The sequence below is a fragment of the Fomitopsis serialis genome (genome assembly GCF_022376445.1).
Source record: "Fomitopsis serialis strain Sig1Antser10 chromosome Unknown B0H18scaffold_36, whole genome shotgun sequence".
Classification (NCBI taxonomy): Eukaryota; Fungi; Basidiomycota; class Agaricomycetes; order Polyporales; family Fomitopsidaceae; genus Fomitopsis; species Fomitopsis serialis.
This window is the reverse complement of record NW_025954996.1, coordinates 148,174-172,186: the sequence shown is the minus strand read 5'-3', so window position 1 is coordinate 172,186 and position 24,013 is coordinate 148,174. Positions and strand designations below refer to the sequence as shown.

General features: G+C 55.2%; 7 protein-coding genes across 7 annotated transcripts; 3 read left to right on the top strand and 4 right to left on the bottom strand.

The window, feature by feature from the left end:
- Window positions 1-758: 758 nt before the first annotated feature.
- Window positions 759-7,766, top strand: B0H18DRAFT_877117 (Not1-domain-containing protein; the record flags this gene model as incomplete). Its single annotated transcript, XM_048040533.1, has 12 exons — window positions 759-875; window positions 953-1,536; window positions 1,592-1,817; window positions 1,868-2,332; window positions 2,385-2,585; window positions 2,639-4,546; window positions 4,604-5,862; window positions 5,915-6,514; window positions 6,565-6,679; window positions 6,738-7,350; window positions 7,403-7,683; window positions 7,740-7,766. The coding sequence occupies 12 exons, from the start codon at window positions 759-761 to the stop codon at window positions 7,764-7,766; spliced, it is 6,396 nt and encodes a 2,131-aa protein (XP_047893039.1).
- A 708-nt stretch (window positions 7,767-8,474) lies between these two features.
- B0H18DRAFT_1009421 (uncharacterized protein) lies at window positions 8,475-10,277 on the top strand. The gene is made up of 8 exons (XM_048028860.1): window positions 8,475-8,781; window positions 8,848-8,921; window positions 8,977-9,152; window positions 9,233-9,263; window positions 9,316-9,385; window positions 9,439-9,554; window positions 9,611-9,794; window positions 9,856-10,277. The coding sequence occupies exons 1-8, from the start codon at window positions 8,541-8,543 to the stop codon at window positions 10,017-10,019; spliced, it is 1,056 nt and encodes a 351-aa protein (XP_047893038.1). The 5' UTR covers window positions 8,475-8,540; the 3' UTR covers window positions 10,020-10,277.
- Window positions 10,278-10,706: 429 nt separating this feature from the next.
- Window positions 10,707-13,751, bottom strand: B0H18DRAFT_1009413 (uncharacterized protein; the record flags this gene model as incomplete). Its single annotated transcript, XM_048028859.1, has 8 exons — window positions 13,724-13,751; window positions 13,409-13,659; window positions 12,922-13,340; window positions 12,639-12,879; window positions 11,758-12,587; window positions 11,568-11,725; window positions 10,901-11,520; window positions 10,707-10,862 (listed from the first exon to the last, which is right to left on the bottom strand). Exons 2-8 carry the CDS (start codon window positions 13,625-13,627, stop codon window positions 10,707-10,709), a joined length of 2,643 nt encoding a protein of 880 aa, XP_047893037.1. The 5' UTR covers window positions 13,628-13,659; window positions 13,724-13,751.
- Window positions 13,752-14,690: 939 nt separating this feature from the next.
- B0H18DRAFT_1170833 (uncharacterized protein) lies at window positions 14,691-18,523 on the bottom strand (the record flags this gene model as incomplete). The annotated part of the gene is made up of 17 exons (XM_048035887.1): window positions 17,993-18,523; window positions 17,805-17,928; window positions 17,570-17,738; window positions 17,403-17,534; window positions 17,105-17,350; window positions 16,747-17,041; window positions 16,554-16,654; window positions 16,303-16,498; window positions 16,175-16,232; window positions 16,140-16,141; window positions 15,914-16,112; window positions 15,818-15,856; window positions 15,639-15,767; window positions 15,388-15,585; window positions 14,989-15,293; window positions 14,795-14,897; window positions 14,691-14,739 (listed from the first exon to the last, which is right to left on the bottom strand). Exons 1-17 carry the CDS (start codon window positions 18,216-18,218, stop codon window positions 14,691-14,693), a joined length of 2,571 nt encoding a protein of 856 aa, XP_047893036.1. The 5' UTR covers window positions 18,219-18,523.
- A 45-nt stretch (window positions 18,524-18,568) lies between these two features.
- B0H18DRAFT_1009396 (39S mitochondrial ribosomal protein L46-domain-containing protein) lies at window positions 18,569-20,023 on the bottom strand. Its single transcript, XM_048028857.1, has 4 exons — window positions 19,963-20,023; window positions 19,345-19,907; window positions 19,002-19,115; window positions 18,569-18,944 (listed from the first exon to the last, which is right to left on the bottom strand). Exons 1-4 carry the CDS (start codon window positions 20,006-20,008, stop codon window positions 18,786-18,788), a joined length of 882 nt encoding a protein of 293 aa, XP_047893035.1. The 5' UTR covers window positions 20,009-20,023; the 3' UTR covers window positions 18,569-18,785.
- Window positions 20,024-20,118: 95 nt separating this feature from the next.
- On the top strand, window positions 20,119-22,271 carry B0H18DRAFT_382510 (ATPase V1 complex subunit H). The gene is made up of 11 exons (XM_048037848.1): window positions 20,119-20,239; window positions 20,303-20,504; window positions 20,557-20,632; window positions 20,684-20,749; window positions 20,808-20,984; window positions 21,044-21,151; window positions 21,208-21,295; window positions 21,350-21,513; window positions 21,575-21,700; window positions 21,760-21,861; window positions 21,938-22,271. Exons 1-11 carry the CDS (start codon window positions 20,162-20,164, stop codon window positions 22,062-22,064), a joined length of 1,314 nt encoding a protein of 437 aa, XP_047893034.1. The 5' UTR covers window positions 20,119-20,161; the 3' UTR covers window positions 22,065-22,271.
- Window positions 21,756-23,764, bottom strand: B0H18DRAFT_382545 (aryl-alcohol dehydrogenase). Its single transcript, XM_048037850.1, has 6 exons — window positions 23,424-23,764; window positions 23,291-23,372; window positions 23,011-23,235; window positions 22,605-22,950; window positions 22,378-22,553; window positions 21,756-22,328 (listed from the first exon to the last, which is right to left on the bottom strand). Exons 1-6 carry the CDS (start codon window positions 23,651-23,653, stop codon window positions 22,242-22,244), a joined length of 1,146 nt encoding a protein of 381 aa, XP_047893033.1. The 5' UTR covers window positions 23,654-23,764; the 3' UTR covers window positions 21,756-22,241.
- Between the last annotated feature and the right edge of the window lie 249 nt (window positions 23,765-24,013).

Sequence of the window (24,013 nt, the reverse complement as noted above, 5' to 3'; positions counted from 1 at the left end):
GCTTGTGTTAGTCTGTTATCTATGAGATGTATATGCTCACGACGTCCAGGGCACCCTCAGGTCTGATGACAGGGGCAGCAGATGTCTGGCATTATTGAGGCGGAAATGGCAACGACAAGGACAAGAACAACGTAAGCAGATGTAGCGAATTGTACATGCACATTGCGGCTAGGCAGAAGTTGTTGTTGCGGTTAATAAATGCTGAGTTCATCATCATCATCATCATAGGCAGAAGTTGATCGATAGGCGTGAGCGGCGAAGGAGTAAGTCGGGCGACAGAAGGCGGAACTTGAAGCTGCTTGAAGGTTGAAGGATCCGGACTTGGCAGTACTAGTGAAGAGCAAACGAAATGAGCGGACCGGCCGACTCATGTAGATTCCTATGAGGCTGTTTTTTGCATTCCCAAATAAATAAAACTATCAGTCGGGCGTTTGGTACTCTTGAGTTGAATTAAGGAGAGCAGGCTCCTCCCCTCGAAACATGTAGGTTACAGAGTCTGAATGTCACAAGTACTTAAGTACTTACGTCGGGCGCTCACGTGCTCACGACGCCACCCAATTTCGGTCGGCGCTTCAAATGGCGCGCGCGTTGCAGAGTAGAACGGACATTGCAGCGTGCTCACCGTCCAGGACGGCGTCGGTGCATCGTGCACCTCGATTCTCTTCTCTGCTCCTTCTCTCATCTTCAAAACGGCTTCCAGCGGTGGCGGTGTCGGGCGCCGCTCGACCGAGGCTTCGACTCGCGTCCGCACTCCAGCCATGGACAACTCTGCCAATCCTCCCAACATCCACACCATCGTCAAGGCTCAGATCGTCTTTCTACTCTCGACTTTGACGGAGGAGAATTTCGAGAGGAACCAGCAGGAGATACGCTCCGTGAGTGCACTTGTAGACTGCTCAGTTTTCGGTGTTGATGGGTTCTCGGCTTCCCTGCGACGCGTTACATTGTCCAGCTCTCCGAGCAGCACGGTGTCGACACGTACTTGCATTTCATCCGCCGTCTCATCGTCCACTCTACCAGCCGACTCACCAATGCCCCCACTCCGACCCCCTTCGACAATTCGACCGCCCTCACATTCCGCCTCCTCGCGCAGGAAACCCAACGCCTTGCACGCGACCCAACCCTTGCTGACCGCTTCCGAGATGGGATAGATAAGGGCGAAGGGGACGTCTTCCGTGCGTTCGATTTGGCAAGGTTCGTAGACCGCGTCGGTTTGCAGCCACTCGAGAGACTCGTGCTCGTGTCCTCGATCGTCGCAGGACAAACGCGCAGAGACCTCGCGGTGCAAGCAGCCAACATCATCCGCACGGATTTTGAGGACGCTGTGATGGCTATATGCCAGCATCCGTCCTTCGACCACGCCGACCTGTCTCCCGGTCAGCTTGCAAAGCTGTTGACGAACTTGCTGTCGGAGCCTCCAATAGACGCCCCGGTATTGGACGCGGTGCAACGACAGGCTCTCATAACCGCTGCCATGGCCAAGTACGGCTCAGAGACCGTTTGTCCCATGTTGCAGCGCATTTTCCCGGAACTCAGGTATGATACTGCCTGCGTGCCGTTTGCGTTGAATGGCTCATGTCTTCGTGTGCAGCTTGCCGGCCGGGACTACCCTGGTGCAGGCGTTGGTGCAGTTGGGCGCCGAGATCACCGCGGATCCTGCTGTCGTGCGTGCGCTGTTGGTGCGCTTCAACATCTCCACCGCGAACCCGCCGCAGAATGCGCAAGTGGTAGAGTGGATGCAGAGTGTGGCCCGTCTCGCGTCGGAAGGAACGGTGCTCCCAGACGTGGGTTCATTCGTCAAGGCGCTCGATAGCTTTGTAAGTCCGAACTGACCGGTATGTCATTGTGGCTGCTGATCGTCCGCTAGGATGTCGTTCTTGACTGGGCAGGGGTGATCAAAGGGTTTGACATGCCTGACCGCCAGGGCGTCGACACCGCGACGTTGAAGCTGTTGATCGCCATCCTTCAGAACTCGCCTCGAGAAGCCGATCCGCACGCCGTCACTGGCTTCTGGCAAACATGGTTGAACCCTTTGTACCAGTTGCGCTTGCTCGACGCGCTTCTGTCCCTTCCCGCAGACACGTTCAACTTTGTCACCTTGCCCGGGCACAGAATTGTAACGGTCGACGACGTTGCCAATGCCAGTCCGACCATCAAGTCTCTGGCTGCCAATGTGCAGGGGCATACCTGGAACTCGCTCGACCTGTTTGAAGTTCTCGTGAGGCTGTCAGACTCAGACTCTGCGGACGTGAGGAACTTTGTCAGAGAGATGTTGGACAAGGCCGTCAAAATCAGCGCGGAGCTGGTGCATATGGGTCTTCTACAGGCTCCGGTACGTCATCACCACTCCTCCGTGTTGACAATGGAGCTAACTATAGAGTTAGAACGCCAACTGGGGCGAGATCCGGGTGGACTATACTCAGCGGCTATTGGCGCTTTTCCTTGCCGGACATCCGAACCACCAGCTGGTGTTCATGAGAATCTGGCAGATCGAGCCGACGTACCTCACGAATGCGTTCCGGGACTTTTACGAAGAGAGCCCGCTCAATATCACAAGGATACTTGACGTCGCCCAGGACCTCAAGGTGCGTTGTTGCATTGTCCATTAGACTGAAACAACGACGCTGACGTCACCCAGATACTGGATTCGCTTCTCGAGGTTCGGCCTTTCACCTTTGCGCTCGATGTTGCTGCCCTCGCCTCCCGTCGAGAATACCTCAACCTCGACAAGTGGCTCGCCGACAATGTCACCAATCACGGTGCCGAGTTCCTTCACGCTGTGATCGCCTTCCTTGACATCAAGATGGAGAGTGAGAAGGCGACGCGTATCTCGGACCCCGCTGTCGATCACCGCACAATGCCCCTCAGTCCGCAGACTATCACGATCTTCCTCCGTGTTCTGCGAAACAGCTCCAACATCATGCGCGAGAGCGACGTCGACTACTGCCTCGACGTCCGCAACGCGTGTCTCCAGATTCACCCGCGGCTCATGAATCTTGTTCCGGGGTCCGACGCAGAGCCAGGCATCTCGGTGGTCAGCTATTCCGCGGAGATCGAGGCTGAGGTCGACGGGATCTACAAGCAGATGTACGACGAGCAGATCAGCATCGACGACGTAATCGCGCTGTTGCAGAGGAACAAGGAGTCGACGAATTCGCGCGACCACGAGATCTTCTCATGTATGCTCCACTTCCTCTTCGACGAGTACAAGTTCTTCCAGTCGTTCTACCCGCCGCGCGAGCTCGCCATGACGGGCTACCTCTTCGGCTCCCTTATCCAGTACCAACTCGTGGACTACATCCCTCTCGGCATCGCCATACGCTACGTGGTGGACGCGCTGAACTGTGCTCCTGAGACGAATCTCTTCAAGTTCGGTATCCAGGCATTGTCGAGGTTCGAGTCCCGATTGGCAGAGTGGCAGCCGCTCTGCCAGGCGCTCCTCAAGATCCCACATCTGTTGGAGGCGAGGCCGGACCTGGCCGCGGCCATACATCGTGCCATTGCCAATGCGGGCGAACACTCGAGCAGCATTGATCTGCGACTCGGGACAGGGCCTGCCGTGGAGCCTCCGCCTGTGTTCAACGCTATCCAGCCCGACCCAGTTGAAGAAGAGCTCGACCATCCGACGGAAGAGGTATCCGACAGGATTCTCTTCATTGTCAACAACCTGGCGCCGTCGAACTTCGACTCAAAGCTGTTGGAGATGCAGGAACACTTTAGGGAGCAATTCTCGTGGTGGTTCGCAAACTACCTCGTCGACCAGCGTGTGAGCACGGAGCCGAACAACCACCAGCTCTATCTACGCTTCCTAGACGCGTTGGACGCTCCGCTGTTGTTCCGCTTCGTCCTCAATGAGACGTTCGTCAAGTCCGCTGCGATGCTGAACTCAGAGAAGACGCTGAACTCGAGCTCTGAGAGAGCTGTCTTGAAAAACGTGGGGAGCTGGCTTGGGAAGATCACACTCGCCCGCGACCGTCCTATAAAACACAAGAACTTGTCGTTCAAAGACCTGTTGATCGAGGGCTACGAACATGGCAGGCTCACAGTCGCCATTCCGTTCGTCTGCAAGACCTTGGAGCCGTGTGCAGCTTCGAAGGTGTTCAAGCCACCTAATCCGTGGTTAATGGCTGTTATCAGCCTTCTCGCCGAGTTGTACCACTTCGCCGAGCTGAAGTCAATTCTCAAGTTCGAGATCGAGCTGCTATGCAAGGCATTGGACATCGATCTCGACGCAGTGCAAGCGACTACCATTTTGCGGAACCGACCGTTGGCGGACACCTTGACAGGCTCCGGCTTGCCGAACTACGTGGGGATCGATTCCCTGCCGATGGGCGACTACGGGGGCTTGCAAGGCAGTGAATCGCAGATGGCTTTGCTCGGACCGACGAGTCCTTCTGAGTCGCAGCGCGCCCTGGGAGCGCACATCGAGAACATCTTGTCGAGCCTCTTGCCGCTTGTGCAGATCAGTCCTCACCTCCAGCCCCTGAATACCAATCAATCGTTCAAGCGAGCTGTGCAAATGGCAGTTGACCGTGCAGTGCGAGAGGTAAGAATGCGCCCCTTCTCAAGTTGCGGACCGATATTGATTGAAAAGAAACTGCAGATCATCCTGCCCGTCGTTGAGCGCTCTGTCACCATCGCGGGCATCTCGACACGGGAACTCGTAGCGAAGGATTTTGCGACTGAGTCCAACGAGGAGAAGATGCGCAAAGCTGGTCACTTGATGGCGCAGAAGCTTGCGGGTAGTCTGGCGTTGGTAACCTGCAAGGAACCGCTGAAGACGAACCTTACCTCTCACATCCGCAACTTCTTGAACGAATTTGGCTTCACCGAGCAGGTCGTGCCTGAACAGGCCGTTAGTCTGCTGGTCGCAGATAACATTGACCTAGCGTGCCAGGCCATCGAAAAGGCCGCTATGGATCGCGCTGTCATTGATGTCGATGATGGCTTTGCTGCAGCGTATGAAGCTCGCCGACGTCACCGCGAACAGCGACCTGGCCAAGCTTTCTGGGATCCTACTGCACCTCAATCGCAACTCGCCTCTACGCTGCCAGAGCCGTTGCGCATTAAGCCGTCGGGTGTGCAGCCCCTGCAGGCCGGGGTATACGAGGATTTCGGTAATATGGACGGGATCATGTCGCAACTATTCGCGCATAGCTCCCCCGGATCCGACGGCAAGAGGCGGGCGTTCACAAGCAGACCAAGCTCTACGGTGTCATACCCGCGCAACGACCATATGTCGGCGGCGTATCCAGCATCGCCGTTGCCAGTAGTTGGCGCAGGTCAGATCACGCGTCACCAAGATGCGATGGACCGGTTCAACCTTCTCGTCAAAGACCTCGAAGCACTCATGCTGCAGTTACCCATCCCGTCTCTGTCTGCCCTGCCACCCAACCACGAAAGCCGGGGGCTCGTTCGTCAAATTTTGATTCTTGCTGCTGAAACCACAGATCGTCAGCGTACGCCCCTCCTCATGTCCCAGAAGATCGTTCAATTCCTCTACAAGACGCCGACTACGCTTGGTCGGGAGATCTATGTTACTCTTTTGGAGCAGCTGTGCAACTCTTTCGAGGAGGTCGCGAAGGAAGCAATCACCTGGCTCATCTACGCTGACGACGAGCGCAAGTACAACGTCCCCGTCATGACTACCTTACTGCGCAGTGGACTTGTCCCGATCGTGCAGCAAGATCAGCAACTGGCGAAAACCGTCTACACTGATCCTCGCCCTAGCCTACTGGACTTTGCCGCAGAGCTCATACGTGAGTGCTTGTCAAGCGATCCTCCATTTGCATCCCAGGCCCAGTTCGCCTACACTCTGGAGGTCCTCAATCAGTTGTCGCAGTCTAACAAGGCCACCGATGAGTGAGATCATATCTACCCTTCACTTGATTGTCATTGACGCTGTGGATCGCAGGGTACACAGGCTTCTAGATGACCTCCGTGGCGTGCGAAGGCCATCCCTCCAACAGCCTATCGGCGAAGTTCCTGTCGCTCGGCCACCGTCTGTGAAGCCCGAAACCGAACAGCTGAGGGAGAAGCTGTTTTCGTGGTTCCAGCAATGGGTGTCCATTTTCCAGCGGTCACATTCGCCGGAGAAGGCCTTTGTGCCGTTCATCACGCAGCTGACGAAGCAGAACATCCTGAAAGCGGAAGACGTCTCGTCATTCTTCTTCCGCGTCTGCGCGGAGTCGAGCGTGAACAGCTACATCAAGTGCATCCATGCCGGAGAGTTCACCTACGCTTTCCAAGCACTCGATGCTATGTCGAGACTGATCGTGTACATCATCAAGTACCATGGTGATGCCTCAGGAGTCAACAATGACCAGGCGAAGGTGCATTACTTGACGAAGATCCTCTCGATTTTCGTGCTTGTTTTGGCGAATATGCACGAAGAGCAAGGGGCTCTGTTCGAGCAGAAGCCGTTCTTCCGCTTCTTCTGCAGCTTGTTGAACGACTTGCACACCATCGAGTCAGGCCTCGGTACAGCGTACTTCCAACTGCTGGTTGCCATCAGGTATGTTCGATCAACTCTGTCTGCGATATAATATTCATCCTGCGTTCTAGCGATACCTTCAGCTCGTTGCAACCGACGTACTTCCCGGGCTTTGCCTTCTCCTGGATGAGCCTGATCTCTCACCGGCTCTTTATGCCCAAACTCTTGTTGTCGGAGAACCGCGCTGTAAGCTGATCCCAGAGAAGGTTATTCTTCGTGGCCCTGACTAATTCGAATTTTACAGGGATGGTCGGCCTTCTATAAGCTGCTCGTCTCGCTCTTCAAATTCCTATCACCCTTCTTGAAGGCGGCTGATCTGCAGCCGGCCTCGAGAGACCTCTATCGCGGCTCCCTTCGGCTCCTCCTTGTGCTCCTTCACGACTTCCCGGAGTTCCTCAGCGAATATTATTTCTCCCTTTGTGATGTGATACCCCCCCGGTGCATTCAGCTGCGCAACGTCATCTTGAGCGCTTTCCCCCCTACCATCGTGCTGCCCGACCCTCACCTCCACAACGTGGAGTTCGACTCTATCCCGGAGATGGGTCCCATCCCGCCCATCCTGTCCGACTTCGCCTCCGGTCTCAAAGCGGGTGACTTGCGGCTGTACCTCGATCAGTACCTCCTCAACCGTGGCACGCCTTCGTTTTTGCCTTCCCTCAAGGACCGCCTACGGCTGCCTGCTACGCCGGAAGGACCGATGGAGACGTACAATTTGTCTCTGATCAACTCCCTCGTGATGTACATCGGCGTGTCGTCGGTCGCTCAGGCTAAAGCGCGGAGTGGTAGCTCGCTTTTCGTTGCTAGCGACCCTGGTGTCGTCGCGTTGCTGTTTCTTGCGAATGATCTGGATGCCGAAGGTAAGTAGTGAAAGTGTGCTCGTCTCCAGACGATTTCTCATTTCGTATACAGGCCAGCATCACCTTCTCAGTGCAATGGTGTTGCACTTGCGCTACCCCAACGCACACACTCATTGGTTCAGCTCGCTCATGCTCCACCTGTTCGTGGAAGTCAAGAGTAACCAGTTCAGAGAGATCATGACGAAGGTCTTGTTGGAGCGCTTCTTGGTGCATCGCCCGCACCCGTGGGGTGCCTTGGTCACCTTCATCGAGCTACTGTTGAACACGAAGTATGACTTCTGGAACCAAGAGTTCATCCGTGTCGCTCCCGAAGTCACGCTACTTCTTGAGACTGTATGTGCTCAGTTCTCGGTGCAATGGCAGACGCTGGTCTAACCAGGGCTTGATAGGTTGCGCGATCCATTTTCCAGTCGTAGATCGTCCTGCTATCGCCCTCGCTATCTGTGATATTTACTCCTGTCCCCTCGTGTCCCCTCTCCTCTCCGGGCTTGTCATCATTGCGCACTGTATTGTACCAAGACTTTCCACCCCAGTGTTACAAAAGGCATTCGCGACGACTCGAACTTTGCTTAGGGTCGGGCTGGCCGCGTCACGGATTCACGCACTACTGATGATGATGATGATTACGATAAATGTGTTCTGTATATTCCATCTCGATGTATCACGTACACCTACGGCTCTTATAATTTAGAACGAGGACATTCCTTCATTCCAACACCAAGGGAATTGAGATCATTCAGCCGCGTTCAAGACGCAGCACTGCATGTTGACGAAGATCATGCATGCATGTCGACACTATGCAACTGATGTCGACTTAAGAAACCTTACTCCCACTGATGCATGTTCAGCTGCTCAGGAATAGCACGAGATTGAAAGCTCGAAATAGGCACATCACAAAATACTAGTCTGAGGACAGCGTACCCATAGTGGCTAGTATCATCCTAACATACCACAGGCAAGACCTCCGTATGGGTATAATGACAAATGAGAATCCTTGCTAGGACTTGTGCCGAGCCCTGGGCGATTGTCCCGACATTGTCCTGAGCTGAGTTTACGCGCACGTGTACGTGTCGCGGAACGCGTCGGACGCGTCGGCGGCTGCTGCTGCCAGTTGCCAGTTTCCTTCTCCTCTAGGCTCCAGGATCTGAGCCGACACAAGTGTACCACTGCCACAGACCAAAAGGCTGAGAATGCCTAGTGCGACCATCGTGCACGCAGCTGCCTTCGCTGTCGGCGCACTCGTCGGTGGCGGTGTTGTGTCGGCGGTCTCGGCGCGCAGGCAGCACCAACTCCCCGCCGTAGCAGTGCCGGGAAAGGCACACGTCCCGTCTCAGCCTGTCGTTGACGTGAAGCCTGGTGGGGTCACTCAGATCTCTGCTCAGGTTGCTTCGCGTGTGAGCGTACTGCCTCCGGTACTGAACGAGAACCCTGGTGCGTACTGATAGAATAAATACTGCACGGAAAGTTAATTGATCTGGTTTGCTTGTGCTTTCACAGGTCCCGTCTCCGACCAATTGGCTCGGATAGCCTACGTCGCCGGATATGACCGTCGACTCCGCCACCCCGCATGGGTGAGTGCCGAATTCAACTGTCGTCCTGTGTACGGCTAAGTTCGACTATTCACAGACGGCCGAGCATCTGACGCTGGCCTCTTTGGGGAAATCCACTCTTGTATCGGGCCCTACAAAAGACGAGAGAGGCGATCGTCAAAACTCCCAATTCACGGAAGACCAGTCAATACCGGCGATGTTCCGTGCGAAGCTCCAGGATTATTTTAGGAGCGGATACGACCGTGGACACATGTAGGTTACCTGATCGAATCTCGACCATCTACACAGATGGTTTTCTGAGCCAAGCAGGAACGACTGACATATGTCCCTAGGGTGCCCGCTGCTGACTGCAAAATATCTCAGGTCGGTGCCTCGAGCTTCTGGATCTATCTCAATGTCTAGAGGATGTTCACAGGCCGCGATGAATGAGACGTTCCTCTTGACTAACATTGCCCCGCAAGTGGGTGTAGGCTTCAACAGGCACTGTGCGTCGTGATAGCAGCTTAGCTGGTCATAGGCTCACTCGCACTTCCTACAGACTGGGCTTACGTCGAGGACTGGTGCCGGCGTCTGACCTCCACGTTCGCGGACGTCTACGTCTTCACCATCCCCCTCTACCTCCCAAAACTCGAGTCAGACGGCAAGTGGCGGATTGTAAGCATCATTAATGTTTGGCCGCACAGCTGTACTGAACCATAGTCTCGTCGCAGACGCATGAAGTCATAGGCTCCCCGCCCAATGTGTCCGTGCCAACGCACTTCGCAAAGGTAGTCCTGACCTCAAGACCATCCTCGCCCTCCACGCCAGACGTCCGAGAGATCTCGACTGGCGCCTTCGTACTCCCCAACGCAGTCATCCCGGACGAGGCGAAGCTAGAGAGCTTCGTCGTGCCTAGTGAGCCTTATGACATGTCAATTCGTTGTGTGCAGGACGCTGATGTATTGATGTTCCGCAGTTGAGGCAGTGGAGAAGGCAGCGGGGCTGACGCTCTTTTCGGACGCGATAAAACAGCAGTCGAAGCATATCTGCAAAACGACAAAGTGCGAGGTCATCGTGAGGAGGTTTGACGACGCGCAGAAGAACTCTCAGACACGGAAAGCAATCTCTGGGCCGCGCTAGCGTCTCGTGTCTTGTATGGCAGTGCCGGCTTTCCTCTAGGAAATACACCTGCGCTCAGTCGCGTTCTCAATTTGGTGCTGAAGCAGTCGTCTAGCACTGATATGCTTGTCGCTGTTTGGCAATATGGACCGATCATAGTACGATCGCTCATCTGTAAACTGTTCAAACAGTGGCGCTGGGAAGCTCGAGTACGTGTTTAGCCCAAGGTCATGGAGAATCTACACGTTGACTAGAATCGATGTCAAATTGGCGCTGAAACATTTGAAGTCACTGAGGTCCGGAGGATTGAGTTGAATAAGTAAAACAACAACACACTACGCCGCCGTGTTCATTTGAGTTGAAGAATTCCGAGGTAGTAGAGGCGGAAAAGAATAAGAAGGTCGACGGTGACCTGATCCACTTGGTGAGTGGCTTCATTTGACAGCCTGACCGCGAATTGATTGATAAGTCAGTCCGTCCCAAGGCGATCGCTGCATCCATTTGGGCAAAACATGTCTCTTCGCGATATTGAGAAGAGTAAGAAGGTGGGCACGTAGAAGAGTGAACGTTATGAACGTTTGAACGCATAGTAAGCGGAGCACGCTTGGTACCGTACCAATCTCACAGCCGCGTGATCGTGCGCAATAATACAGACATAGTATACGGAAATAAGCAAGTACTTCAGTAGCTAGGAATAGGACCTCAACTTTACATATCCTCCGGCTCGCCAATAATCTCCATGAACTTAGTGTACGTGACCATCTGATCCCTTTCCTCCTCAGTCTTGCTAACCGCTGCCCCGACATCAACGATAGGTTCATCATCATCGGGACCAAACCGCTCATCGGCCGCAAGATCCTTGATCTTGTCCATGCGCCGTTCAAGGTTCTGAATAGGCGCACAAGCCGCATCAGGAAACCGCGCGGCTCGAGCAATGGTTGAAAGTCTTCGTGCGCCTTGGAGAAGATGTTGTCGGTTTCCTCCACATCCGTGAGGAATTTGTACTTGCTGTCCCCAATAGCGACGAGCGAACTGTGTTGCCATTGCGCGATGTACCCGAACTTCTTCTTCACCGGATCGTACGCCGCGGTGGCGTACACGTATACGTAGAAGAACGATTCTAGGTCGTGGCGATACTTATGAATTGGAGGGAGGCCCGAGCGCAGGAGGTCCAAGGCCATGAATGGCCCTGTACCGGTGCGATACCGCGGGGTTTGCTCAGGCATGAGCTGCGATGTCGCGGCCGCGGGCTCTATTCCGCTGTTGACCCGACTCTTCAGTTGGCTCTTGAGCTGCTCCGACGGTTGCCCTGCCTGTTTGCTTGTACTTGTGCTTGCCGGCGTTGCAGCGGCCGCCTTGTCCGAAGGTCGGATAGACGGACGGTCGCCATTGCTGTGATCCTCGGCGAGGTCCCAATCGCAAAGAACGCCAATGATCTCTCCGTCCCGCATGAACCACATGATGTTATTCGTGCTGACGTCGCGATGAAGTATCTTTGACGTCTCATACACCCAGTAGTGAGCTGGAGATATCGCCAGACAGCGATACGCTCTACTGGTTATCACGTACCGCGAACGACATGGACGAACACAGTATGAAACCCCTTCTGGGAGCCGATGGTTTCCAGACGTTCATACCGCTTGAGGATCAGAGTACGGCAAACCCGAAGATCCTGTTCCTCGGGGACAACACCCATCGCAAGACGAGGTAGGCCCATTTCTTCGATACTCTTCGTCACCGAGCACTTGAGGTCCACGACGTGTCCAAGTACTTCTCCTTCCCCTTCTCTACCAGACACCGGCGGACAGCACGGATCATCTTGTCTTCCGCCTGACGAGACTTGTGCGGCCACGCCACCTTTGCAACGAGTGATTCGTCCTTGAGCTTCTCTGCCGCCTTAGACGTGACGCCTTGCTCCGCTTTCACGGGGATAACGGTAGTCCCGCGTCCGATGAGGCCGAACTCGGTGTATACAGCGCGAGGGTCCGCCTTGGTGACATCAACGTCGAAGACAAACTCTTCCATGCCCTGCGCCCCTTGCACGTCCAATCGAATCTTCGCCCCCACGTAACCCGTCCGTGAAGAGAAGACGACAGCATCCTTGTGTCGGAAGTGAAGAGCCGGATGAATCCCCAGATCGTGCACTCCGGCAGCCCCTGTAGCAGCCACAATCAACAGGAACAGTGCGGCGTCGTCCTGCAGGAAATCGATCTCCTTGGTGAAGATGAGACCCATGCGATCACCATAGACGAGTCGCATCTTCGTCTCCTCGATCAACCAGCCGACTGCGTACGATCGTACGTTGGACGACATGATCTGGTTGACGTACTTGACGACTTGCACTTCCTTAGGACTCATGGGAGGGGTTCTGCGGGACGGAAGAGGCAGTACAGACGCAGTACGCGCGCGCTTTGAATCGGGTGCCGAACCCTCCTCCTTCCCTCGCTTTCGTTTGCTCGCGGATCCAGAGGCGGCACCTTGCTGCTCTTCCGAATCGCTCATGCCCTGTTCTTCGTCCGCGTCAGCTCCACCCTCGTCAGCGTCGCCCAGACCCTCCTCATCTTCGGCATGGTCGGAGTCAGCGTCCAACTACATCAAGTGCGTCAGCCGGTGGCAGCCTACAGAAAGCAAATCACGAACGAATGCGGAGAACACGCCATCTTCACAACCGATGAGCATGTCTCTAAGCGTCTCCTCGATGGTCTCCGCGTTTGTCTTCTGGACTTCTACGGGAACGAGCTCCCACTCCCAGACAGGCTTGCCCTTGACGGTACTGTAGGTAAGGTCTGGCTTTTCACCTAGCTTGTGCTTGCTCTTCGTCACGATATGACCACGAGTACGGAGGCGACCCGGGTAGGTGCGCAAAGGCGGGAGTGCAGGCCTGACCTTCGCCGTCGGCCACATCGTGACGGTGTCTCATCACGGCCTCGCACCGCGTCGTGGCAGCCGCACGCAGCATTTTATCGGCTGCCTTGTCTTCGTCGCTCTTGGGTGTTTCGTCGTCGGGGAGCGGTCCGTACAGTTGGCACAACAAGCCGTTGGCCAGGTTGTTGAACGGCGTATAGATCGATAACTCCTTGCCCACCCGGTAGGCTTTGATGTCGGCATTCCCCAAGGAGTATTGCTGCGTGTACTCTTCATTGTTGTCGCGATACGGGTGGGGTGTATGTCACTCCAGCCGAAGCGGAAGACAGCGCGTACAAAGTCCTCCACGTCGACGTTCCGGCGGATCTTGTCCGTGTATTCGCGGTGGATCAACGCTACGTGGTGCTTCGTCAGGGCGGAGTCCTTTGGATCCTGGATACTGCTAATAGCGCTCGATTGCAATGGTGTCGAATAGATCTTAATGGAAGCTAAAATACACATGGTCAACGTCAAAGTAGGCATTCCTAACCGTCTCTTTCACTTACGTTCTGCTGCCCTCGGGGCGGCGTACGCGGCGCGGAAGGACCAGGCGGCGCGGACTTCGTGGTGTTCATCTCGCCGTGAATAGCAGAGCAACCTGCAGATTCAGATAGTACTACGAAGAAAGCTCGAGGGTGATATGGCGACTCTTTGTGGAGGCAGAGTGGGGGCAGGGAGCCCGCAGATGGGAGCAGTCGACGACATTGCGTCTCAGGCGAGTTCATGTTTATATCAACGCCTGCGCGTGGTCTCGGATCTACCCGTGGGCAAAAAATTCCAAAGTCAGCGACGAGAACCGTGAGTCAAGAAGAACAACGCACCGTGCCGTGGACGTTCAAGTTAAGGCAATTGCCATATTGGCCCGGGGAGGACAATGGGACTGATGGGCACGTGGTCGTGCATTGAAACACGCTTCTTGCTCCCCAGTATGATTTTCTGCGGGATGAATGGCAGATACAGGTGCGGTCGATGCATCAAATAACGGTCACTGATCGCGGAGAGGACTCCTGCAGGCTGTAGCGTACGGAGGAGCCTCAGTCGACAGTTTGAGTTTGGGGATTCTTCACCTCCGGGCGTCTCGCAGCGTAAATCAGAATCTCAGATATGCATCACGTGCGCGCAGGCACCGCTAACTGAAGGCCCTACACAATATCTCTCTGCGGGTCATGTCAATGGAACGGAAGGTTGGACTTCGAGTTGAAGAACCGCGTCTCGGTCATAGCAGTACTTGCTATGCCACAGGCGAGGAGTCGTCCCACTCAGGTACCGTAGTATGTCATAAAGTCCCAAGATATTGTCGAACTCGAGTCGTTTTCCAAAAGCCTAGGACGTATGTTACAGCGCAATCGAAGATATATTACCTTGAGTCATTCCCATACCAGCTCATATGTCTGCTGCTTCTCCTGAGACTATCATCAAAATACTGTACGTGACCCGCTCATCCTCGTCCTTCGGATTTCCTCGATCTTGACTTTCTGATGATCCTGCAGACGGCTTCCGTGTGCCCTCGCCCGAACGTCGTCAATGCGATCCATGGCGGGTTCAAGATAATGGGATAAGTCCCAAGATCATCCATGACAGTTTTAGTAAAGACGGAGGATTTGCTACTAGTAGCTTCAGACCATGTTTTCACACTGCGGCGTATCATGCTACCAGCGACTGAATACAGAATACAGAGGCTATGTGATCCGCGACTTTCAATAGGTATATATCTTCTCACACCGACACTGGCAGAGTGACTGCCTTGATGATTTGAAATAACAACGGTCGAGGCGTTTAAATGATGATTCAAACGGCGGAGATTCCTTCATTCCAGCTCCAGGTGTTTCCCCATACGCTGAATTCAGACATTTGAGCCGAGCTCCAGTTTACATGAGCACAGTGACACTCACCCCGCTCCTTCTATCCCTCCCGCTCCCATGTTGTCCGCGTGTTCTGTGATTACAACCCAATCGGGGATTGGCACGCCTGTACGTATGGGAAAGAGCCGGAGGCCTCTCTCCAACCTGCATCATCCTGGGCGTATACGAACAGAATAGATGCATCTGATGCACTGGGATGCGGATGCAAGAACAGCGCAGCGGACTTCGTTCCCAGAGGCTTCCTCTCAGAAGTAATGTCCTGTTATTGAGGGTGAATGCTGTGCGCTCTTGCGAGAGCAGAGACTGCGCGAATTCCCCCTTTCCATTCGTGACGACGACTATGTTGGCAGTGCCCAGCGATTCGATGTGTAGCCTCCGGACGGCCTCCGCGTCGTCAATGATCTCCGCATCAAGCTTGTGGTAACCGTCGAGAGCAGAGGCTAGGCGTAGCGTTGCCGAGAGGGAGCTTTGAGAGCTACTTTCATAGATGATGACGATCGGTACAGGGGAGGTGAGGATTCTGGCTAGTCTCCCATGTGGTTGAAGAGCCGCCGGCGGGTCAACAGAGGACTGCGCTGCGTCAACAAAGGTCTTGCGGAGGCGTATTCGGAGTGGGTACGTACTTTCCATGTACCACCTCACGTGAGAAATGCACTGCGTTGTGACTGTTGTCTCGAAGAGCATCCATCGGGAATGTGAAGCCGTCTATGACCAGAACGTCCGCAGCATATCGAGGGATGTGCTGAATTGAGAACACTGCGACGTTGTTCGTGCGGACTTCAATTGACGTCCCGCTCAGTACGACCGTAAGCCTTCCGATGCTAAACGGGAATCAAATCAGTACGCGTTCCGTTATACTTCTCGATCTATTTACCGGCCAGGCACTAGCAGTTGGTGGATCCGCCATCCGTGAAGCGAGCCGCTCTCAGCAGGTATGGAGACAGTCAAGGTGAAGCTATCTGGGCTCGGCCCGAAGCCGACAGATGTAGCCAAGCCCGTCTCGCTTTCCAACACCGCGCGCATGTACTCGCGCACATCGGGGTTATCGAACACCCCCGTGTACCATGAAGTTCACCGGGATCTTCGCGTAGCCTATGATGTTACCGTCAGTATCAAGCGCCGAGAATGACAACAGCTTGAACGACTGACTTCACGGGCGCGTCGGCGTTCCACGTCTTGAGGGTGCTGACGTACGCACGACTGTGCCACGTCGGCACGTTCTCGTCGTCGCCGCCGTGGATCGCAAGAATTCGTGTGTGCGCGAGGTTAGACAGGAAAAGGTCGTTATCATCGGGTGTCAGCGCGGTCTCAAGGATCGCCCGCAGGAAGGGTCGACGTAATGCGCGAACTGCAGAGCAGCCGTGTCAATCATGACGACTGCTTCAATGCGAGCGGAGACACTATACTTACTGAGACTGGATGAGGGGTACATATACCTGCGACTTGAGGTACGCCGCCGCCGGGATGACTGCACCGATTGGTATGCTCAGTGAATGCAATCGCGGCATTGGCGAGGGGCGAGAACTCAACAAACATACCGGCAGCGACTCGATCCGGGTACCTCGCCGCGTTCCACCATGCCCCTTGGCCGCCATTCGAGTGGCCGAGGAGCAGCACCCGCGTGTCGTCGGCGAGTTCGTAGCCGCGCCATGCATCCCTACTCTTCAGAATTGCCCCTAGAGCATCAACACTGCCCCAGGCGTCCATCGCGCTAGGACCATGCCAATCCAGACCCTGAAATCATGTATGTGCAAGGTGATCGCGGTAAGAGGAGGTTTGGTTCACGCACCCATGCGGTCCGCCCTGTTGGTGTGACGACCCAACTATGTTTTTGCCGCGGGATGGCCTGGATCCAGAACGGCATCGACAGTATGTCCACGCCCGCGCCATCTGCAGAAATTACAGGCTCACGTCACCGTCCCTCCGTCGATCTAGACCAACAACAAACGTACGAAGCGCAAGCACCGGAATCCGCGGCTGACCCTCGTTGGGCTCCTCCGGCGGCATCACCAGAAATGCCGTCGGGGACGAGCTGCCGTAGAGATACGTAGCCTGTATCCCAGCTGCGGGGACCTCGGACGGTGACCAGTGCGGGTGCTGGCGGACGGGGATGCTGGTATGCAAGGTCGTCGTGGCGTTGTTCCGAGATGTCAGATGCAGGGCGACAGGTATCTCGTGTCCACCGAAGGGAAGAAGCTGGACAATCTTGAGGGGTACGATGCGTGTCTGGGTGGGGGCGAGCGCGGTGTTCTGAAGCAGCGTGAGGTTGAGTCGGTCCTGTTATGTCTCGCGTCAGCACAGTCATGTCCAGTGGGGTTTTAGAGAGAGGGCACGATGTACCGTCAGCTCCGCTGTCGCGAGCGACACACCGTCGATGTTCCACCAGCCAGATACGCTCCGCACGCCGACGCCCAACGCGTCTCCAAATGCCCATCCGTCGACGAAGTCGCAGGTCACGCTATGATCTGGAATGATTTCCACCGTGCTCTCCGTGGGCACTGGCTCGAGGTCCACGGACAGCTTGATGGAGAGAGTAGGTATGCCGCTCTTGTCGCCGTTGAAGCGCGGATCGCCGAACAGCCTGATCTACGGGTCCCGTCAGTAACCTAGGATGGCACGTTTCGAAGCAGCGAGTCACCTCGTAGTCGCCGCTGACGAATAGGTCGTACGTCGTTGGTCCGGTAAACGACGGCGTGGAGGGAAGTGAAACCGTCTGGGGAAGAACACGCTCCATGGCGTAGATGTTCCCCATGTACCATTGCGGTACTGCCTTCGAGGGTTTCAGGCATCTTGAGATGGGAGGACCGTGAAGAAGGAGCCCTGGGCCACGTTCACTAGTAGCCGGGGTGGTTCACCTGGTCGTTCTGAAGTGTCGCTCGAGAGGTTTGGGGGTGGGGTCACCGTGATCGTGGTGTGCAGAACCGAATGGTGCTGTAGACCTGCCCACCCCTCTGTTGCTCGAAGCGCGGCCCAGCTGGAGCGGTATGTCACTGGGGTGCATCTCGGGAAATTTAGACATAGCATACGAGGGACGACATACCGAATGTGCGGGAAGGAGACATCCAACGTACCGTCAGTCTTGGAGTGAGCGGTTGTCCATTCTACTTCTCCGCCGTCCGCACATGATGAAGGCCATTTGCCCTTGAAGTCTATAGGTTCCGATACTGTGGAGATGCTTCATCAGACACCATGTCCCGCGCTAAGTATAAGTATGAAGTCGACATTCACAGTTCAGTGGATAGGAAGGAGACAGAAAATGCTGTTCCCTTGCGTGACTCGGGAACGGTCCCAGAACCTGCACGTCCGATTTCTCTCGTGAGCGGAACAAATGGTCAGAGCCAATGTAGAACGCGTACGTCCCATTCCTCGGAGACAGATATGCCCCAACCGCGTTGGTGGCTGTCGAAGCCAGGGTCCTCGCAACTGGCCGTGGTGTGGAATGTGCGTTGACCATTCATCACGGAAGCCGAGACGAGTACAAGCTGACACAGTGAGGCCAACCAAGCATGCGACCGGATATTGACCATCGCTACTCGTGGTACCCACGACAGGCGTGTGTACACCTTCGGGACCAGTGATATATGTAGGTCAGCGTTGTCCTCTAAGATGAGATTCTCCGTGTGGTTCTACGTGCACTCTCAGGCCGGGATTGCACCCGAGCTTCGACCGTGTTGAATGTGGCCACTTCTGACTTCGCGCTCAGTTTGCTGCCTCTGGAGGTTGTGTACTGTTGTGTACTGGGGGGATAACTTAGAAGGAAGACGTTGGGAAGAGGAGGCGCTGGCACTCTCTTCAGCGCTCGAGCTCGTCCAATAGACCTGTTCAGATTTTGGAGTCTTGGGATCGTAGTCGCTGCACGACTACTACTACATACTACTGCTATGTATACTGACCGTGACATAGGCACATACCCTGAAGACCGCTCCCAGGTTACGATTGTACCACATTAAGGGACTCCAGCGCAAGTCCAACAGCAGTGCACTAAATCCTAAATAGCAACACCAGAGTAAACGCAGATACATTAGAAGTCTGATAGCATATCCTTCACTGCCGCCCAGTACTGCTGGTCTACTCGAGACTCGATCTCCTCTTTTGTGAGCCATGCGAAGTCCTTCACGGTCTTACCGTTGGGCTTCGCCTGGCCGGCGAGAATGTGTGCCTTATAGAAGAACACGCATGCCTGCAATAGCATGACTGATGAGCGAACGGTGGCATAAATCAAAGGGGATATACTAACCTGTTGTGATGGTGTACTTGCATTGTTAGGCTCTATGACACCTATTGGGTTCCGGCTGACCACCCAGGCGTCCATGAGCTCGCCACACTCGATGTAAAGATCTTGCTCTGCAGCCTGCGGGGAGAGAAGTATTCGTATTCAACCTCTAAAGTAATAGAACGCATCCGCTCGGACTTAGGTCACGGAAATGATAGCAAAGTAGAGCTAATGTTCCCTCGCCTGTCCCAAAGATCACGCCAGGTGCGGCGACAGCGCTTCGGTTCAGAGCGGGGCACTCTGAGCTTCACATCTCGCGAGACATAGGTCCCGGCGAATACGCTCTAGTCAAAGTAGTCCGACGTACCTGGTGCAACGCCTGACCCTCCTCGATACCTCCCTGCGGGAACCTCCAGACATCCTTCCCAGCGGAGTCCTTACCATGCACGAGTAGATAGAGGTTCCGCTCTCCTTGCCTGTCAAGGCTCTGGACGTCCATCTTTATGTCCGCTTCATGTATCCTCGGCATAGGCTGCTGCTGCTTCCTCCCAGCACCTTCCTCCGAGCCCAAGACCTCCACCGGCTTCTCCTTGACGTACGGGCCGCCAAAGGCGAGTTTCTCGCGCTGCTTCTCCTCCGCGTTGAATTGGTCTTCAAGTATTGAACCGGGTTTGAAGTAGAACTCGTCCGGGAACGGGTTGAAGAGCGCCCGCTGGATGCGGGCTTGATAGGCGTAGTAGGCGCGCTCGAAGGCACTCGGCGTGCGGGTGACGATGGGGGAGCGGTTGAGGATGACTGCGGTCTGGATGGTTGGTCTGGGAGACTGCGAAGACTTAGACAGGGAGGGTTTGGGCGTGCTGGCGGGAGTGGAGGACGGTCCAGCGGCGTCCGTCACCGTCGCCAGCGTGCGCGACCGAAGCTGCACGCATGCTGCTGGCAATCAATCATTGGTGGTTTCCTTTGATAGGCAAAAATACGACCATACCTCTTGACTGCTTGCTGCAGCATGCGAGAGCATTTCTGGACCACATACCGGAGGGTGAGCTGGACGCTGGCGCGCTCAAAATGTCGGTGAGCTCAATGTCAGGCACGTGCCACGACGTCGCTACGGGCGCCTCGCGCGACCCGCGACTGAGCCTCAGCAGGCTTCAGCTCGTCCACCATCGTCCCGCCCGGTCGTCGCGATGTCCATTCCCCTCGTGTCGAACGCGCATCTAGACGAAAGCTCTGCGAAAGTCAGAGCGAAGCCTGTCCCGTGGGAGGTGAGTGATGGTGGTGTATGCATGTGCGTACGAGGGGCGTCTCTGATGCAAGTGCTACTGCAGGGGTACCAACGCGCGGACTTGATCACCAGTGAAGAGCTTGGGCTCATCAAGAAGGTGGATAGGCAACCGAGAGCGAGAATTGACTCTGTATTCCTGTCGGATGGCCCGTCGTATGCCCTGCTGTTCTTTAGGCTACTTAAGAAGCTGCAGAGGGTGGACACGCAGCAGTGCATCTTGGTCCTCATCACGGATGCTATTTCAGGTGTGTAGGATTTTACTAAGTTGATGGCCTTCTGTTGAAGGAGACCTTGCAGACCACGATGAGCGGATACCCTTGTTTACTAGGACACGAGAAGTGGACCCCGAATTGCCATATGGTGCACTGTCGCGGTACGCAATCTCCGTCATGTCCTCCCGGCTATGCATAACATGATATGGCAGGCTGCTCGAATCGCAAGATGACTTTGTCCAGTTGAAAACTACACAGATAATGACCGTCCTCCTCAGGTAAAGCCCGTTAACCGCAGACTCGACGTCTTTTATAATGACGTGACCCTATCCTCAGCTCCGAGTCGACACCCATACCTGCCGAGCAGCTCAAACCCTTCTTGAACACGCTTGCAGCCTTCATTACCAGTACTAGTCCGCACAAGCGAGACATCGCAGTGCAGTGTCTCGAAGCGGTCCTTCCGCGTCCCGAATGTCGCAAAGCTGTCTGGGCGAACTCCACACTTATGGGAGGGTGAGCAGCTCCGTCGTCGCAGGTTGCCTCGACCCTGTCGCGCTCATACAATGAGCAAGGTTGATCGAGATTCTCAAACATAACCCCAACGCCCAGATGAGCTACCAGGTTGGATTCTGCCTGTGGCTGCTTACATTCGAGCAAGAGGTTGCCGAGTACATCCAGAAGTGCGTACGCCCAGAGCACTATAACCATACCCCTGGCTAATGAGGATGACACGTAGGCAGTATGACATCATCCCCCTTCTCACCGGCGTTGCTCAGAATGCCGCTAAGGAGAAGGTCATCCGCGTCATAGTTGCTACCTTCCGGGTTGAGTGTCTTTGCCTGGTCAAACAATCGTGCTCGCTTACATTCTGACAACAGAACCTCGTCTCCAAAGCACCAGCCGCGAACCTTCCCGCCATGCTCGTCTCTCAACTCCTTCCATTTGCGAAGAACTTGTGCACGCGGAAGTGGTCCGATGAGGATATCCTTGAGGATGTACAGTACATTCGAGACGAGCTGAATGCGCGATTCGAGAGCTTGACGTAAGCCTTGACTTCATTTGCCTACCATGATACTGCGACCTCAACTTACATTCTCGTTCAGGACTTACGACGAGTACAGCTCGGAGCTGGTTTCTGGACACTTGTCGTGGACGCCAGTACATGAGTCTGAATTGTTCTGGAAGGAGAACGCCACGAAGCTTAATGACAAGGACTGTGCACAGCTAAAGTGAGCGCTGATCACTGAACTATTGAGTGTCCACTCATCATCATTCCGCCGCCTTTCAGGACACTCATCAAGCTTTTGAAGGATTCCAGTGATCCATTAGTGCTTGCTGTTGCCGCTCACGATGCGGGACAGTACGTGAAGCACTACGAGCGAGGGAAGAAGTCTGTGGTATTTTACCCTTTACGTCGGAACGACGATACTGACGTTTCTTTGAACACTACTCCCGTGGCAATACAGGCTGTTCACCGACCTCGGGGGCAAAACACGTGTCATGGAGCTTATGTCGCACGAGAACACCGATGTACGGTACCAGGCCCTTGTCACAGTGCAACGCCTTGTCAGTCATCCATGGGCAAACATGTAACTTATAGGTACGATGCAATGGCGGAAAGGACATTCTCAAGTATATTGCAAGTTTCGACACGGAGATACGCTACGGGTCCCAGACCTTCGCCGAAGACAGCGTCTTGCCAGCATCAGTGGGGATCTCTCCTAGCAGCAGTCACTGTAACTCTTGCACTTGCTATCCACAGCAATCCAGTTAAGAGGGAGTGATTGGCGGTGCGAGCGGCTGAGGGTCGAGCTTCGCTGTTGCCTTCAGCGTGACTGGGTAGTCTCCCAGCAGGCCCTGGCGTGGTGGGTGAGCGTAAGAACACGTCCAAGCGGTGTGCACTTACAGTGAACCGATGGGGGAAGCCGAGCTCAAAGGTCAGGATTCTCTCGAGGTACGCCATCTGCTCTCCGGTGAGCTTGATGCTCAGCGCCTCAATGTTTGCTTGCAGGTGCTCAACCTTACGGCCACCAATGATCGGAAAGATGTACGGGGCCTTGTGCATCACGTATGCAATCGCAACTACACACTTGTTAGCCTCTTCACACGGTAGTGGCCCATGACCCCACTTACCAGCCGTGATGTTCTTCGCTCCGACCTGCGTGCGCACGACCTCCAGCGCGTCGCACATCTTCTTCTCGTCAGGAGTGCGCTCCCAGGGACGCATGACCGCCCGGCCACCCTCACCCGTCTGGCGACGGCGCTCCTCTTCTTCGTCCGAGCGGATGTGCCCGGCGGCAAGGACGTTGAAGAGTGCGAGCGCAATGCCCTCGTAGCGGCACATCGGGAGGATGTCGCGCTCGATGTCGCGCTGCAGGACGGAGTATGCTGCTTGGTAGATGACGAAAGGCGTCTTCCCGTGCGCTTTGGCGTATGTGTTTGCCTTGGTGACGAACCACGCGGGGGTGTTCGAGACTCCCTGTGGGCAAAACATGGTGAGCGCTGGAGTGTCTACGGTCTCATAGTGCTGAACGCTTACGAGGTAGAGGACCTTGCCTTCCACGACGAGGTGATGGAGGGTATCCATGACTTCCTCGACGCTGGTGTGGTTGTCCCAGAAATGCATGTACAAGATGTCAATGTAGGATGTCCGAAGCTGCTTCAGACTGGCCTCGACGGTGAGCTTGAGGTTCTTGGCGTTGTTGCCCGACCAGTTGACCTTCTGCTTCACGGAGTCGTCTCGCAGCTTAACGTTGTTTGTCCACTGTTATGGACGTGTCAACATCGGTCATCTGGAGACAAGAGACCGACTAGCATACCTTCGTGGCGATGATCAACTGGTCGCGTATACCGCGAGCCTCCGCCCATTCTCCGATGAACTCTTCCGAAGAGCCATCTTGACTGCATGGCTACATCAGCGACGGCTTTCAGCATCAGAGTACGTTTGCTCACTAGTTACTGGCGGTGTCGATGAAGTTCCCGCCCGCATCGAAGTAGGCGTCTAGGAGCTTGAACGACTGCTCCTTGTTCATCGCTCCCATGCCAAGTTTGTCCCACTTATCTCCGATGCTCATCGCACCGAGGCAGAGCGGGGAGACATGGATCGCGGCGCGGGGAGCGAGCTGGCGGTAGTAACCCAGCCTGGTGGGCGGTTCGGGCGCAGCTGGGTATGCAGGTGCCATAGTGGTTGTGTTTTTGGGTAACTGGATACTCAGTCGAGAGCTGTTGGCTTTGGCTTTATACTCTATTCTACAAAGCACTGACACGTCCTCACGTAACCCACTTGTGCTCTGCGTATTCTGCCGCGACAACGCGTAGTGTACACCGTGCTCTGCCGCAAGAACGCGTAGTGTACTCCATGCTCTGCCGCAAGAACGCGTAGCGTACGCCGTGGAGAGCCTGCGATGTTCGGTGGACGTGAGGCCGCCCGACCCACCCGAGGAGCTCAGGAGGCGTACATCTGTCATTGGGGTGTGAGTAACATTCTATCATGTGCGAGCTATTCCGAACTCGCTGCAGATGACCCTCCATGTCACCTATAG